General features: G+C 39.3%; 1 protein-coding gene and 1 long non-coding RNA gene across 2 annotated transcripts; both read left to right on the top strand.

Moving 5' to 3' along the window:
• Window positions 1-3,772: 3,772 nt before the first annotated feature.
• LOC140565037 (uncharacterized) lies at window positions 3,773-5,670 on the top strand. Its single transcript, XR_011980570.1, has 2 exons — window positions 3,773-3,838; window positions 5,116-5,670. It is a non-coding gene; the product is annotated as an uncharacterized lncRNA (long non-coding RNA).
• A 403-nt stretch (window positions 5,671-6,073) lies between these two features.
• LOC140565036 (NACHT, LRR and PYD domains-containing protein 12-like) lies at window positions 6,074-15,073 on the top strand. The gene is given in 10 exon segments (XM_072690784.1): window positions 6,074-6,394; window positions 6,491-6,901; window positions 7,802-9,401; window positions 9,443-9,750; window positions 10,300-10,473; window positions 10,856-11,029; window positions 11,217-11,390; window positions 13,342-13,515; window positions 14,080-14,126; window positions 14,232-15,073. Coding segments are annotated over 10 exon segments (3,720 nt in total). The 5' UTR covers window positions 6,074-6,293; the 3' UTR covers window positions 14,789-15,073.
• Window positions 15,074-15,615: the final 542 nt, after the last annotated feature.

Here is a 15,615-nt window from a genome sequence, read left to right as displayed (position 1 = left end):
AAAAAAACCTGGTGATGAAATATAAACAAAAGTAAGTAAAGTAAAGTAATTTTAAAAAGTAAAAGTAAATGACTCATTTTATAGATATGTTTTATGGAATTCCCAACCACCTAACAAATGACCAATTATAAATTAATTATAGAGAACAAGCAAGAAAAACTAAACAAATTAAGAAAAAATCTTTAGCTATATAAATAAATTAAATAGAAGAAATGCCAAACACCTTACAGAACATTCTACAGTGCTTACAAAGCAATCAAACCTTTTTTTACTTTATGATTTTCCTCCATGTTGCTGGATATGAGGTAAGTAAATTAAATAAGTTCTTTGCCTGGTTACAGTGACTGTGAGTAAATTAAAATATATCACTTAAATTTGTAGTAGTCTTCTCTATGTTTTTTTTTAATATTTCTATGCTCTATTTATATTTTGTACTGCTGTGATTTTTCTGTTAATCTATTACATATAGGAGACTTAATATGTTACTTCTATCAATCAAAACCTAACCCAGCCTTACCCAAAATACCCTGCTCCAAAAAATAAAAGGAACACAATGTAACTCCACACTTCTGTGAAATCAACCTGTCCAGTTAGAAAGGAATACTGATTGTGAATCAATTTCACCTACTATTGTTCAAACGGAACAGACAACATATAGAAATGCTGAAATAAATTACAGTTTATAATATAAATGTATTAATAAGCAGGTATCAGGGTTCTAATCATTGATTCGACTTGTGACAATGGTGACTCAGTTAGACTCTGAAGGTTGGGAGTTCAGGAACAGTATGTTGGCCTCAATTTCATCTGAGTGATAACAAGAAAAACAACTCGGTTCAAACTGAATAACATTTATTATTCCAAAATAGTAAAGACAGTCCGCAGGAGCACAAAATCACGTTAGAAAAAAAAATATATAAAGCTAAATCTTTGGTCAAACTATACGCTAAGGAGTATAGGTGTGCGTCTGCAACTGTAGGAGTCCGTGCATGTGGGTGTAGGAGTGTGTACGTGTATGTATGTATGTGTATTCGCGTGTGTGGGTGGGTGTGTAACCCAATGCTGTGTGTATGGAGTCAAGGGGTGCGAGGCTTTATTCGCCTCACGTGGGGGAGTGGAACAAAAGCCATGCCCTCGGATGGAGATTTAAACACCCAAATGGTGTGTAGAATCCACGAGCTCAGGCTAGAAAAGCGCGTCCACAGCTCCGCAAGGGTATCAGTAGGTAGCAGTGAATTGCAGTGAATTGATCTGAAATATCGCTTCTTAAGGGTTATAGTCACTTAAGATCAAGCTCACCGATGTCATTTGAAAGCGAATGGTACAACGAAGTTAGTCACGTTAGATAGGAGGGAAAGAACGTGAGAGAACAGGGATGATCAAACGCTGTACTTCGTCTAATCAGCGTAAACAACAACAATCATGCAATCTAATTAATCACTATTTTCAAGAGCACAACATCCAAGAATCTATTGAGTAACTCTAATACTGACCAGATGTGCAGTCTTACTATTAGATAAGTGTCCGTTGCCGCGTGATGAACGCGCGGCTCGCAGCTTGAGGGATTTCTCAGAGCGCGACAAAGCGAAAGTTCCGACGAGACACGTCTCCTTAAGGTTTCAGGCGTGCAGTCAGGGGTCGGAGGTTAAATCACTTGGATGATCCTTGGTAGTTTGTCGCGGGATGATTCTGGTAGACTCTTCGCGGAGGTCCGGCCGTCAGCGATGTTCCAAAGGTCAACTGTTTTGGTTACAGTTGAGTAAACTTGGCTAGCATCTAAAATAATAACGCGGTTCAGTCTAAGCGCACAGGACACGAGTGCAGAACAAAGACCTTTGGTTTGTTCACCGATAACGGATAGCAGACCCCTTCTCTTGCGGCTACCACCAAGTAGGCGACGTGCCAGAAAGACCCGTCGTGAGACCATATGCTGGTGCAGTTGGCCCTGGGTTGCTTCTGATGCATGACAATGCTTGGCCTTATGTGGGTGAAGTGTGTCAGCAGTTCCTGCATGGTGAAGGCACTGATGCTATGGACTGGCCTGCCCGTTCCCAAGACCTGAATCCAATCTAGCACATCTCAGATCTCAGATCATGTTTTTTTTGTTCAACACATTCCACCATGTAATTAATAAATTAAATATATATATTTTTTAATTAAAATTAAATTAATAAAATCTATTTTTAACTGGAAGATTTTATTCATTGAGATATAGAAAGTGATATTTTAGTGTTCCTTTTATTTTTTAGCAGTGAACCCACATCCTAGCCCTAACCATCATCCTTTGGCATTTAAAGACCCAGTTCACACACCTAAACATACATCGCTTTTCTGAGAAAATGCGTTATGTATATACGTAATTTGTCAAAAACCAATCATGTGCATCACGTTTACAGCACCAAACAGCACTTTCATTTTCAAGCTGGTTTGTGTTCAATTCTGACACTAATTCTGCATTGCATTCTTTAAATGCAAATCCACACACTCTGTTTTTCTGTTAGGAAATCGAGCAGCATTAGATTAAGTTTAAACGCAATCTCCAGCACTGCTTTTGAATAAGGCATTTCTGTTTACCTCAGGGGAGAAGCAACACAGTTGTGCCTCTTCAGTAACGAGGTTAAGTGATGTGAAAACAGTGTAATAGTGTTTTTTTTTTTTTTAAACGTATTCTACATGTTACTATGAAAAAAACGATGCATTACAAGCATTGTATTTCACATTTTGGCGTGACTGCTTTTTGATTTGGTATTAATTCATCTCCATAAGAGAACCGATATCTGGTCACTTTAAATGCGGCCTGCGGAAGTTATCCGCTCCTGACACCACTTGCAGGGTGGCGTGATTGGTTAATTTTGTCACAGGATTGATTGGATTTGTGGCCTGCATGGCTAAAACATTTCTCCGGAGAGAACAGCCATTTGCTTGCAGGTGTTCCAGCACAATGCCATAACAGAAAACCCGGTTCTTCATGGTTCTTGAGTGTTTATATTCAGGGAAAATAACGAAAAGCAATAAACGAATGAAACTAGATCCTATAAGATTTTCCAAAATGTGCGCAGAAAAGTGACTGCCCAGGGTGCGTCTGTGTTTGGGACAATTGTAAAAATGTATAAGGCGAGGCTAAAAATGGATGTGGATTTTGATAATTAGCTTCTCTTTTAGATAAAAGGTACAGAACTGGGGGTACAAAGACATAAAGATTTCTGGTTAACTGAGATGTTGGTGCTTTTGCCCCACTGCTCTTATGCTTTCACTCTTGCGTCTTGTTGATGGTGAGGAATAGGGGCGCTGATGTCTGAAGTCTGATGCTTTGTTTCACCATTTTGGAGCAATCTGCATGTGCTATTCATCCTTTGGCCGAGTCGGAGAACCCCACTAGCATGCTCCTCTCACTTACCTGATAAGACCTGTATAGACTACTAAAATTATTACTACTAACATAACTCATCGTACTGAATTCTGCTTTACACATTCATAGTATAAAGCAGTTTTTCCTACCACTGTTGCCATTGGCTTTATTATTTGGGGCTCGGACACAGCTCCCCTGGCTTGACTGTATTAGAACAGGATTGGGTGTGGGCTGTTTTCCTTTAGAACTTGGAGTCTGTTCTCATGTAAACACGTTATCATGTTGTTTTCTCTTCTGCTGGTTATTATTTTAATATTTTACTGTCGTCCATGTTATTTTAAATGTTAATGTGCGTATATCGGTGATGTTACGGTATTTGACCGTGCAGAGTAAACCCCGCCCCATGAGCGCAGAGTAGTTTCGTTTTCACTGAAAGTGGACGAAGACGGACGTTCTGACTGAAGAACTTCTAGAGGAACTTCAAAAAAGGTAGACAGTGCTCCCAGTTTGTCTCAGATGTGACTGTAGTGTTGTGTTTCTCTCTGTTAGTGATTCTAACATAAAATTGAACAGGAAATCAATACGCGAGAGGGGCCTGGTTGCATTAGGGGCTCCACAGTGCATATGTGACGTAAATTCATCGCCAACCCCCGGAAAGCTAGCGCACTACTAGCGGTGATTGTGTAGTCCGTGCGCATTGTTTCGGTTACGGATGTTAATAAATAGCAAATATGTACATGACTAATGTAATTGGACAACGGAATAAAATTAGTTCTTGTTCTATTAAGCAAACGGTTATTGTTAAATAAGTTGTTAAATAAAGAACTATTTCAATGGGTGTTGTATTTCTTCAGTGTCAAAACTGAACTAAACTACCAACATAAAATCGATGTTGTCATGAGATCAATCATGTTGGCCAGAGAACAGAGAATCTGCCTAAACGATGTGCAATACCGTGATTACCATGGTTAAGTATTAACCAGTGTTTTCACATTTCTTCAGAGATTACTAGCTTCTGTAATTGGTTATGCTAGTGCACCTTAGGGAATTTTGATTACTGTGAAAAAGTTTATTTGTCTTATTCATTACATTTATTTAAAGCATTTTATTGCTAGTATTGATACTGTTTGAGTAATAAATGTTCTCAAACTCCAAATAAAATATTTAAATAATTTGAGATACCAGACTTTTGATTTGCATAAGCTATAAGACATCAAAAGTACAACAATAGAAGGCTTGAAATATCTCACTCTACATGTAATGAATATAAAACAATTATTTACCCCTCTTTTTATTTTATTTTAACACATTTTTTCCGCATTCAATCTTTTTTATTTTTCAAATGACCTGAGATGTACCTGAGTAGATAGTAGATAGTAGAGTGGTACAATCTGATTCTAGAGTAAGGAATGTATATTCAGCATAATACAACATTTCATCAAAGTAGTAGAACGCCATAAAACATAGTATACACTGGATATAGCTTGTATCCATACCAGCACTGTTCTGTATGGGTCTGATTTCAGGTTTCTGATATTTCAATATTCAGGTTTCAATATTGCTCAGTCTGATCAGTCTCTCTTAATCTACTTCCTTTACAGGCCATACAAGTACAAGTCAGTCTATTGAAATTCTACCCATTGAATCCTGTCCCGCTGTATTCCCCCCATCCCCACCCCCCTCAAAAAAATTATTGCTGCACTCCTCCTAACCCCTTGTGTATTTCCCTCTTTTCTATTCTCTCTCTCTTTTTCTCATGTACTGAGATACCCAGTTCCAACAGTTCCACCCTGGTACAGGCAGACCTGGCTCTCCACTACCCTGCCCCCCACTGTCCTGCTCTCACATTGATTCATCCTCACTGCATGACTATGCTCGTGACTGTTTTTCTGCATAGACTTCATCTCTTCATCATCTCACTCACGTTTTTCATCTTGTATGGCTTAATGCCACATTTGCCATTTTTGACCTAATGCAGAGGACTCAATGTTTCTTCCTCTCAGTCTGAGGGAGTTTTTCTCTGCCACTGTTGCAACTGGCTTGCTCAAAAGAGGCTCAGACCTGGATCTCTATAAAGCTGCTTTGTAACAACATTCGTTGTGAAAAGTGCTATATAAATAAATTGAATAGAAATAGAAGTTCTCACAGTACTTAAAACAAAAAAGGAAGTATTAAAAGAATGTGCAGTTTTACCGGTAGATGGCGCCAGTGTATTTCTGTCTGTATTACTGTTTATTGTATTACAATGTGTACACTGTACTGTGGTACAACATTATTGTAAAGTTATGAGTGTTTAAATAAAACAAGACAAATTATATATACCATTTGTGTTGAACATGGATGGAATTTGGCCTCCACCTTTAACCCATCCCTGCAGTGAACACACACACACACTTATTTAGTGATTAAACACACAGTTACAGTGAGCACACATTTCCTTTTCTGGTGGTCCCCTTTCTGGTGATCATATTATATCATAATATTATATCATATCAAAGAATATTATGAACACTGATACACCAGTAAATGTCGGATTTCACATGACAGTTAAAACAGTCTCAGTTAAACTGAGAGATTTAGAGATTTATGAAGTCTTCATATTTTGTCAGCAGTCTAGCTCATATAGTGATGAGTAGTTTGTAAATTAATATGGTAACACTTCATCACTTATTACTTTAGTTCATAAATACTTTAATGGTGTATTTTCCACATGAATAATTACTAATGTATTACTCTCAACATTGCAGTTAATCATATTGAGGAGTAATTAATACCACCTAGTGATGTTTAAAATCCTGTTAGATCCTAAATGACTGAATCACTAAATATCTCTGAATACAATTTCTCTGAAAATTAGTGTTGTGTGATCATCACTGTATTAATTTATATTACACTGAATGCACACTCATTAACCTACACTAATTGCTACAGCATTTTTGTGTGTATGAATTGTTCACAGGAAGCAGATCTTGCGTGTGTGTGTGTGGATGTGTGTAAAATGAACACTAAGATGGAACTTCATCACTCCAGCAGTGGAGGAGGAAGGTAAGGAAGGTTTCCATCAGTACTTAAAAGAGTAAATGCTGCCTCTTATACTCAGACTAAAGAAAGTATTTACTGAACACTTTACTCTCATTGTAGATCAACTGCTCTCAGGAGAAAGTGTGCAGAACCTTCAGAACCCAGCTGTGTGTCTACAAAGAGGATCAGGTCCACAAAGAATCATCCTGTATTCAGCAGTGGAGGAGGAGAACCGAGCTGTGTGTCTATGAAGAGCAATCAGTCAATTGGGCAACCTCCTAAATTCAGCAGTGGTGGAGAAGAACCCAGCTGTGTGTCTATGAAGAGTGACCGGTCGATTGGGCAACCTCCTAAATTCAGCAGTGGAGGAGGAGAACCCAGCTGTGTGTCTATGAAGAGCGATCAGTCAATTGGGCAACCTCCTAAATTCAGCAGTGGTGGAGAAGAACCCAGCTGTGTGTCTATGAAGAGTGACCGGTCGATTGGGCAACCTCCTAAATTCAACAGTAGAGTTGCGCCGCCTGACCCAGAGTGAGTTTTCCTAATGAAGCACTAGAACCTTACTACATAGATCTCTCTCTTACTCTCTCTCTCTCTCTCTCTCACACACACACACACACACACACACACACACACACTCACACACACACACACTCACACACAGTTTCATGACATCAAACCTTGGTAGAACAGTCCAGCAGCTGGTCAAGTCACTGGCTCTGAGGTGCTCATGTTTAATACACAGGTCTACAAATTTTCAAAAGTTGTTTGGTTCAGAACTAAAATGAGCCATTTCTTAATGATTTTAAATGAAATGAAAATGAAATAAAATATCAAAAGGAAAACTAGCAGATGGTTCTAGTTTCTATTACACCAAAGAATTCTTGTTTTACTGTTAGGCAAATTGTATAGATTATAATATATAATTGTGACTTCTGCAATCATAAAGGTGCACGTTTATTGTTCATAAAATTTTGAAATATATTCTGAGGAAAATGTACAAACATGTCTAAGCACTTTTACAAATTCTGATTAGGCTAATGTTATTGAACGTAGGTTCTCATTTACTGGCGACTCAGCTCCTTTTCACACGTCTCTTGTAGTCAGGCATCTGATTGTCTCTGGTAACTGTCCAGCAGTAGACTGCAAGCATTGATGGGTTCCATTTATCCTGATATCTTTTGTCCATAGTCGCAATTTTCTAGTAAAATCGCTCACCATGTTTACCGCTCCACAGTTTGGTGCAGAGAAGTCTAGATGGGAGTGCATGAAATTAATCTTTAAAGACATGTTGCACCCCATCTGTGTGGATAGAATTACCAGTCAGTGTAGATACAAAGTATCACAAACTGAATGCTGAGTCTGATGTAAAACATTATACGATAAATTGTGTGAACAGTTAACTAATTTAATATTTTGTTTGCCTATCAGGCAGAGCTCCACAGAAGCAGGACCACACACATTCACTCTGGTGGGGGAAACTGGACCCCTGCAGCAGGATTTTCACCAACCAGTAGACAATGTCATAAAGAGGCACAAAGGCATCATAAAGAACAAGTACGAGAGCTTATTTGAGGGAATCAAAACAGAAGAGAATAGAACCCTCCTGAAGAGGATTTACACACAGCTCTACATCATAGAGGGAGAGAGTGAAGGAGTGAATGAAGAACATGAAGTTCTACAGATGGAGAAAACACCACGGAGACACAAAGAAGATACTCCAATCAACTGCTCAGACATCTTTAAACCTCTACATAAACATAAAGCTCACAGACCTAAAAGAAGAAGAAAAAAAAGGTCAGATTTCAGAAGTGTGCTGACTAAAGGCATTGCTGGAATTGGAAAAACTGTCTCTGTGCAGAAGTTTATTCTGGACTGGGCCGAGGGAAAAGCCAATCAGGATGTAGATTTCATGTTTGTTCTTCCGTTCCGGGAGCTGAACTTGATTAAAGACCATCAATACAGTCTTCATGGACTTCTGTGTGACTTCCATCCTGAGCTTAAAGACCTGGATCCAAAGATCTATGATGAGCTCAAAGCTGTGTTCATATTTGATGGTCTGGATGAAAGCAGAATTTCACTGAACTTTGAGGAGTGCGAGAAAGTATCTGACATCACCATGACATCATCAGTGGGTGTGTTGATGACAAACCTAATCAAAGGAGAGCTGCTTCCCTCTGCTCTAATCTGGATAACCTGCCGACCAGCAGCAGCCAGTCAGATCCCTCCTAAATACATCAAGCGTGTCACGGAAATCCAGGGATTCAATGACCCACAGAAGGAGGAGTACTTCAGGAAGAGGATCAGTGACCAAGACCAAGCCCAGAAAATCATCTCCCACATTAAGACAGTGAGGAGCCTTCACATCATGTGCCACATTCCCGTCTTCTGCTGGATCTCAGCCACTGTGCTTCAGAGACTCATCAAACAACATCACTCAGAAATCCCTAAAACTCTGACTGAAATGTACTCCCACTTCCTGATCACTCAGACCAACATGAAGAACCAGAAGTATGAGGAGAAAGACAAGAAAGACCCAAAGAAACTGCTGAAATCCAACAGAACCAAACTTCTGAAACTGGCTGAACTGGCTTTCAAACAGCTGATGAAGGGCAATGTGATGTTCTATGAAGAGGACCTGAGAGAGAGCGGTATTGACGTCACTGAGGCCTCAGTGTATTCTGGGGTTTTCACTGAGATCTTTAGGGAGGAATGTGTGCTTTACCAGAGGAAGGTCTACTGCTTTGTTCACCTGAGCTTTCAGGAGTTCCTGGCTGCTGTTTATGTGTTTCACTGCTACGAGAGCAAGAAGAAGGAGAAACTGCAGTGTTTAAGATCAAAATACAGTGAGTGGTCTAAGTATATTTCACTGTGTGAGGTGCTGAATGGAGCTGTGGATAAAGCTGTAGAGAGTCAGAATGGACACCTGGATCTTTTCCTCCGTTTCCTGTTGGGCATCTCACTGGAGTCCAATCACAGACTCCTAAAGGGTCTACTGTCACACACACACACACGCAGGTGAAACCACAGAGTACATCAAGATTTTAATTCAAAGAGATGGTCCCCAAAAAGAAAACCTCAGGGTACATAAAGAACTTAATTAAAGGAGATCACAGACCTCTTTCTACTTAGAGATCCATCAATCTGTTCCTCTGTCTGTCTGAAATGAAGGACCAGTCTCTCTCCAGAGAGATTCAGGAGTATCTAAAATCAGAGAAACACTCAGAAGAGAAGCTCTCCCCTGCACAGTGCTCAGCACTAGCCTATATGCTTCTAAAATCAGAGGAGGTGCTGGAGGAGCTAGACCTGAAGAAATACAACACATCAGAGGAGGGTTATAGGAGACTGATCCCAACTGTGACTGTCTGTAGAAGAGCTGGGTGAGTGCCCTATCTACATTAAAGGTAAAGGTAAAGTAAACGTAAAGGTGCACGTATTTGTCACTGTACAGTGTGGAAATGTGTCCTCCGCATTTAACCCATCTGGTAGTGAACACACACTCACACACACACATGTGTTAGGGGCAGTGAGTACACACACACACACACACACACAGAGCGGTGGGCAGCCAACTCCAGCTCCCGGGGAGCAGAGAGGGTAAAGGGCCTTGCTCAAGGGCCCAACAGTGGCAGCTTGCCGAGCCTGGGAATCGAACCCAAAACCTTGTTATCAATATCCCGGCGCTCTCACTGAGGGTCTTAGGTTTTCATGTCTTCTAAGGTTGTTTCTTGTCTTTTTACTAATTACTGATTCTGTAAAGCTGCTTTGTGACAACAGTTGTCAAAAGCGCTATACAAATACATTTTTGTAATCTATATTGCCACTTGCTTGTGGACACGACCCTCCAGTCTAGGGGGAAGGTCTCGGTAGCCCTTTTCTTGCAAGGTACTCGATTTTTATATTATGTTATCTTTCATTTATCTTTGCAGACTTTCTTGCTGTTCTCTCACGGAAGACTCATGTAAAGCTCTCTGCTCAGCTCTACAATCAGTAAACTCCTCCCTGAAAGAGCTGGACCTCAGTAATAATGACCTTCAGGATTCAGGAGTGGAGCTGCTCTCTGCTGGACTGAAGAGTTCACATTGTGAACTGGAAACACTCAGGTCAATCTTCTGTGAACTGTGTGACTGAAAAAAATAACTGTAAATGCAAGATTTTAATATTGTGTTGTATCTCTCATAACCACCCCAGTTCTATAAAACACAGACTAACGACTTTTAATATATTGTTCCTAATCCTGATCCTGGAGGACACCCGGCACATTTTAGTGTTTATCCCGCTCCAAAAAGGCCTGATCCAGCTAATCAGATCTTCTTAAGTTGAGGATAGTGTGTTAAAGCAAGAACCCACTGAACTGTGCAGAGCAGGGGATCTCCCAGAACCAGGGTTGGGAACAACTGGCTACTCCCCTTTGTCTCTTATTCAGTTCAAATGTTACTCTTTCAGTATTATTAAATATTTGTTATAATTTCTCTTCTTTTGCAGACTAGTTATGTGTAGCCTTGTGGGGAAATCTTGTGGACATCTGAGATTAGCTCTACAATCAGTAAACTCCTCCCTGAAGGAGCTTTATCTCAGTTACAATGACCTGCAGGATTCAGGAGTGGAGCTGCTCTCTGCTGGACTGAAGAGTCCACACTGTAAACTGGAGACTCTCGGGTGAGTTTTCTGTGAATTTACTAAATAATGTTGAGAAATAAGCTGTAAACTTGAGATACTAATTATGTGATTTTTTTTTTTTACAATTGTACTGTATATTTTACTGACTATGACTGTGTCTAAACCACATAATATACTTGGTCATCTACTGTTTAGAACATCTTTTGTACTTTGTCTCCTTTTGCAGACTAGTTATGTGTAATCTTGGGGGAAAGTCTTGTGTAAATTTGGGATCTGCTCTAAAATCAGTAAACTCCTCCCTGAAAGAGCTGGACCTCAGTAATAATGACCTGCAGGATTCAGGAGTGGAGCTGCTCTCTGCTGGACTGAAGAGTTCACACTGTAAACTGGAGACACTCAGGTCAATCTTTTGTGGATTACATTATAAATGATTAATGAATATAAAGGTCTGATATTAACATTAATATTTTCAGGTTATTTAGGAGGTGCAGGCATTTTTGTTGAAGGTACTAAAATGTTTTGTAGTGAATACTGATTGATGTTTGAATATATTGTTCAGTACAAAGCAATCTACATTTTTTTCTTGTTTTTGAACACACTACCACAAAATTTATTTCAGAGGAATATTGTAGGTCAGCTTTTACACATGTGGACAAAATTGTTGGTACCCCTCGGTTAATGAAAGAAAAACCCACAATGGTCACAGAAATAAGTAGAATCTGACAAAGGTGATAATAAATAAAAATGCTATGAAAATGAACAAATGAAAATCTGACATTGATTTGAACCATGCTTCAATGAAATTATTTTAAAAAGTAAACTTATGAAAAAGGCCTAGACAAAAATGATGGTATCCCTGAAAATAATGTAACCAAAGGGACATGTTAAATCAAGGTGTGTCCACTAATTAGCATCACAGGTGTCTACAATCTTGTAATCAGTCAGTGGGCCTATATATAGGGCTACAGGTAGTCACTGTGTTGTTTGGTGACATGGTGTGTACCACACTCAACATGGACCAGAGGAAGCGAAGGAAAGAGTTGTCTCAGGAGATTAGAAAGAAAATTATAGACAAGCATTATAAAGGTAAAGATTATTAGACAATCTCCAAGCAGCTTCATATTCCTGTGACTACAGTTGTACATATTATTCAGAATTTTAAGATCCATGGGACTGTACCCAACCTCCTTGTACATTGCTGCAGGAGGAAAATTGCTGAAAAATCAAAGAGATAGATAATATGAATGGTAACATAAGAACCAAAGAAAAAACGTCTAATGAGATTAAAGGTGAACTTCAAGCTCAAGGAACATCAGTGTCAGATCGCACCATTCGTCATTGTTCGAGCAAAAGTGGACTTTATGGGAAAAGACCAAGGAGGACATCATTGTTGAAAACAAATCATAAAAAAGCCAGACTGGAATTTGCCAAACCACATGTTGACTAGCTCCAAAGCTTCTGGGAGAATGCCCTATGGACAGATGAGACTTTTTGCCGAGGCAGATAATCTCTATGACCACAGACAGAAAAATGAAGCTTATCAAGAAAAGAACACTGTCCCTTCTGTGAGACATGAAGGAGGCTCTGTTATGTTCTGGGGCTGCTTTGCTGCATCTGGCACAGGGTGTCCTGAATCTGTGAAGGGTACAATGAAATCTCAAGACTATCAAGGGATTCAAGAGAGAAATGTGCTGCCCAGTGTCAGAAAGCTTGGTCTCAGTCACAGGTCATGGGTTTTGCAATAGGATAATGACCCAAAACACACAGCTAAAAACACCCAAGAATGGCTTAGAGAAAAACATTGGACTATTCTAAAGTGGCCTTCTATGAGCCCTGAGCTAAATTCTATTGAACATCTTTGGAAGGAGCTGAAACATGCTGTCTGGAAAAGGCACCCTTCAAACCTGAGACAACTAGAGCAGGTTGTTTCATGAGTTTATTTTTTTTATAATTCTGTTGAAGCATGGTTTAAAAGCAATGTCTGACTTTTATTGTTTAATTTTCATATCATTTTTATTTTATCATATTTTATAGTCAGATTTAAGTTACTTCTGTGACCATTGTGGGTTTTTCTTTAATTAACCGAGGGATTCCAACAATTGTGTCCACGTGTGTATGTGAAGCTCTAGTATGATCTGCTTTATTTATTATGCAGTGTTTTGCATATATGGAATACAATGTCTATTGTACAGTAACTATATACAGTTTGCAAAATGCAACTGAAACAATGTTGACTATACAAAGCCGTTTATATAGTCAAAATCTCTAATTTCTGAGTTTGTTTTTGTTCTGCATCTAGTTTTGACTCTCTGTAAATTTCATCAGTTGCTCTCTTACCTTCCTCTCTGCAGGTTGTCTGGGTGTATGGTTGCAAAAAAAGGTTGCTGTTCACTGGCTTCAGCTCTGAAATCAAACCCCTCCCACCTGAGAGAACTGGATCTGACCTATAATTATCCAGGAAAGTTTGGAGTGGAGCTGTTCTCTGAACTTCTGAAGGATTCACAGTGTAAACTGGAAAAATTACTGTGAGTGTGGTCTTACTGTGCCAGATAAAACAAACAGACAGATTTATAGAGATGTTAAGGGCAAATTATGTTGTAGAAACATAGCATCTCCAGTTTATAGACAGATTTGTTGTCAGTAGGATATGGTGAATTTTCATTTTCTAGTGTAGTGAGTTTACAATGGTGGTACAAAACCTACAATGGGCTTAACTGTCTGAATATTTGCCCCATCCTCAAGAGATCCTCCAGTTGAGAAGCCAACTGGGCACAATTGGCCTTGCTTTCTGCATAGGTAGAGCCCTCTCTCTATGTGCTCTTTAATGACAAACCAACTTAGGTTTCTTAAAGGTTCTTGAAGATCAATATTACAAAAATATTAAAGATAGGTCACCACTAGGCTTGTGTCCACTTTTTTTTCTTACTGTCACACAGTCTAGGATTTCTAGGGTGCCAGTAATTATGATATGTTATTGATACAGTTAATTATAAATGAATAAGTGTTTACTCAAACCAGTTTCAGTCATATTAACCTCAAACACACTTTATTACCGTTTACCATCTTAACTAAAGTGTGTATACATTTAGGGTGGAACATGGAGGGAAGAACAGGATGAAACCAGGAGTAAAGAAATGTAAGAAATTTCTCTCTCTCTCTCTCACGCTCTCTTGCTCTCTCTCTCTCTCTCTCTCTCTCTCTCTCTCTCTCTCGTGTCTAATCTGTGTTTGTATTTGCGCAGATGCCTGTAAGCTCACTCTAGACCCAAACACAGCACATACTCGTCTCTCTCTGTCTAAGAGGAATGGAAAGGTGGAGCATGTGAGAGAGTATCAGCTATATCCAGATCATCTAGACAGATTTGAACGCTGGGAGCAGGTTCTCAGTGCGGAGAGTCTGACTGGACGCTGTTACTGGGAGGCTGAGTGGAAAGGGTGGGAGGCTGCTGTAGCTGTGTCTTACAGAGGAATCAGCAGGAAAGGATATGGTGAAGACAGCTGGTTTGGATTTAATAATCAGTCTTGGAGGCTGCAGTTTTGTAATAATAGTTACTCTGTTTATCACAATAAACAGACTCTCTGTGATTTCCCCTACCCTCACCGCTCAGGCAGAATAGGAGTGTATCTGAACTGGCCAGAAGGCATTCTGTCCTTCTACAGCATCTCACCTGACATGCACACCCTGACCCACATACACACATTCTACACAATATTCACTGAGCCGGTCTATGCAGGGTTTTGGGTTTATGAATCCTCAGTGTCTTTCAGGGAGGTCGGTCGTTCTGACCCTGTTCTTTAACTCTTTCAGGACAATTAATGAAGATTAATTCGCCATTATCTGACTTTATTACAGCAAGGAAAATGTACTTTATTGTATACAAATTATTTCCTTACCATTTCTGTATAACACTATGATGTGCTTTGTAATGAATCTCATACAGTATTTGTATGTTTTACAGAAGCTCTAAAGGATGTAGTGAAAAAGTTGTTTCAGAATCAACTTTCCACTTTACTTTTTTCTGTTTGAATGTTGTATGAAAAACAATAAAATAGCTGAAACGTATTTCCAGCATCAAAAGAACAATTTCTCCTCCTCATTTACCCTGTTATACCAGGTTGATCAATTCTTGGGTAAAGTCATGTGACCCAGAGTTGTCCTGTTTATCTCAAGCAGCAAGATTGGGTATCAGGAAAATCAGAGCTCCTTCCAGGGGGACGATGATAAATGGGTCAAAGGGATGCTGGGATGTGTTTAGTGTTCCAGTAGGGAACATAGAGCAGAGTGGGCAGTACAGTGTAGTATTTACAGGGTTTCATGTCTAACAACATTTTCCATGTTCATCAGAAAACTCTGTACCAAGACAAGACCAAGATCTGTGCTAACACAAATTACACATTTTTACTAATATTATTTATATTACACTTAAGCCAAAAAAGTTTTGACACCCCTTTCATCTTCTCACATTTTATTATGTTACAGATAGAATAGATTAAGTTCATTTTTTGTTACAAAATTCAACACAAAATAGCTTGCAATGCCGAAGTGAATCAAAATGTAAATGGTACGCATACCCTTTGATATGAAAACCAAAAGTAAGCTGATTGGACACGCCTGGGGATTGCCAA

Source organism: Salminus brasiliensis, chromosome 11 (genome assembly GCF_030463535.1).
Source record: "Salminus brasiliensis chromosome 11, fSalBra1.hap2, whole genome shotgun sequence".
Taxonomy (NCBI): domain Eukaryota; kingdom Metazoa; phylum Chordata; class Actinopteri; order Characiformes; family Bryconidae; genus Salminus; species Salminus brasiliensis.
This window is presented reverse-complemented; position numbering and strand designations above follow the sequence as displayed.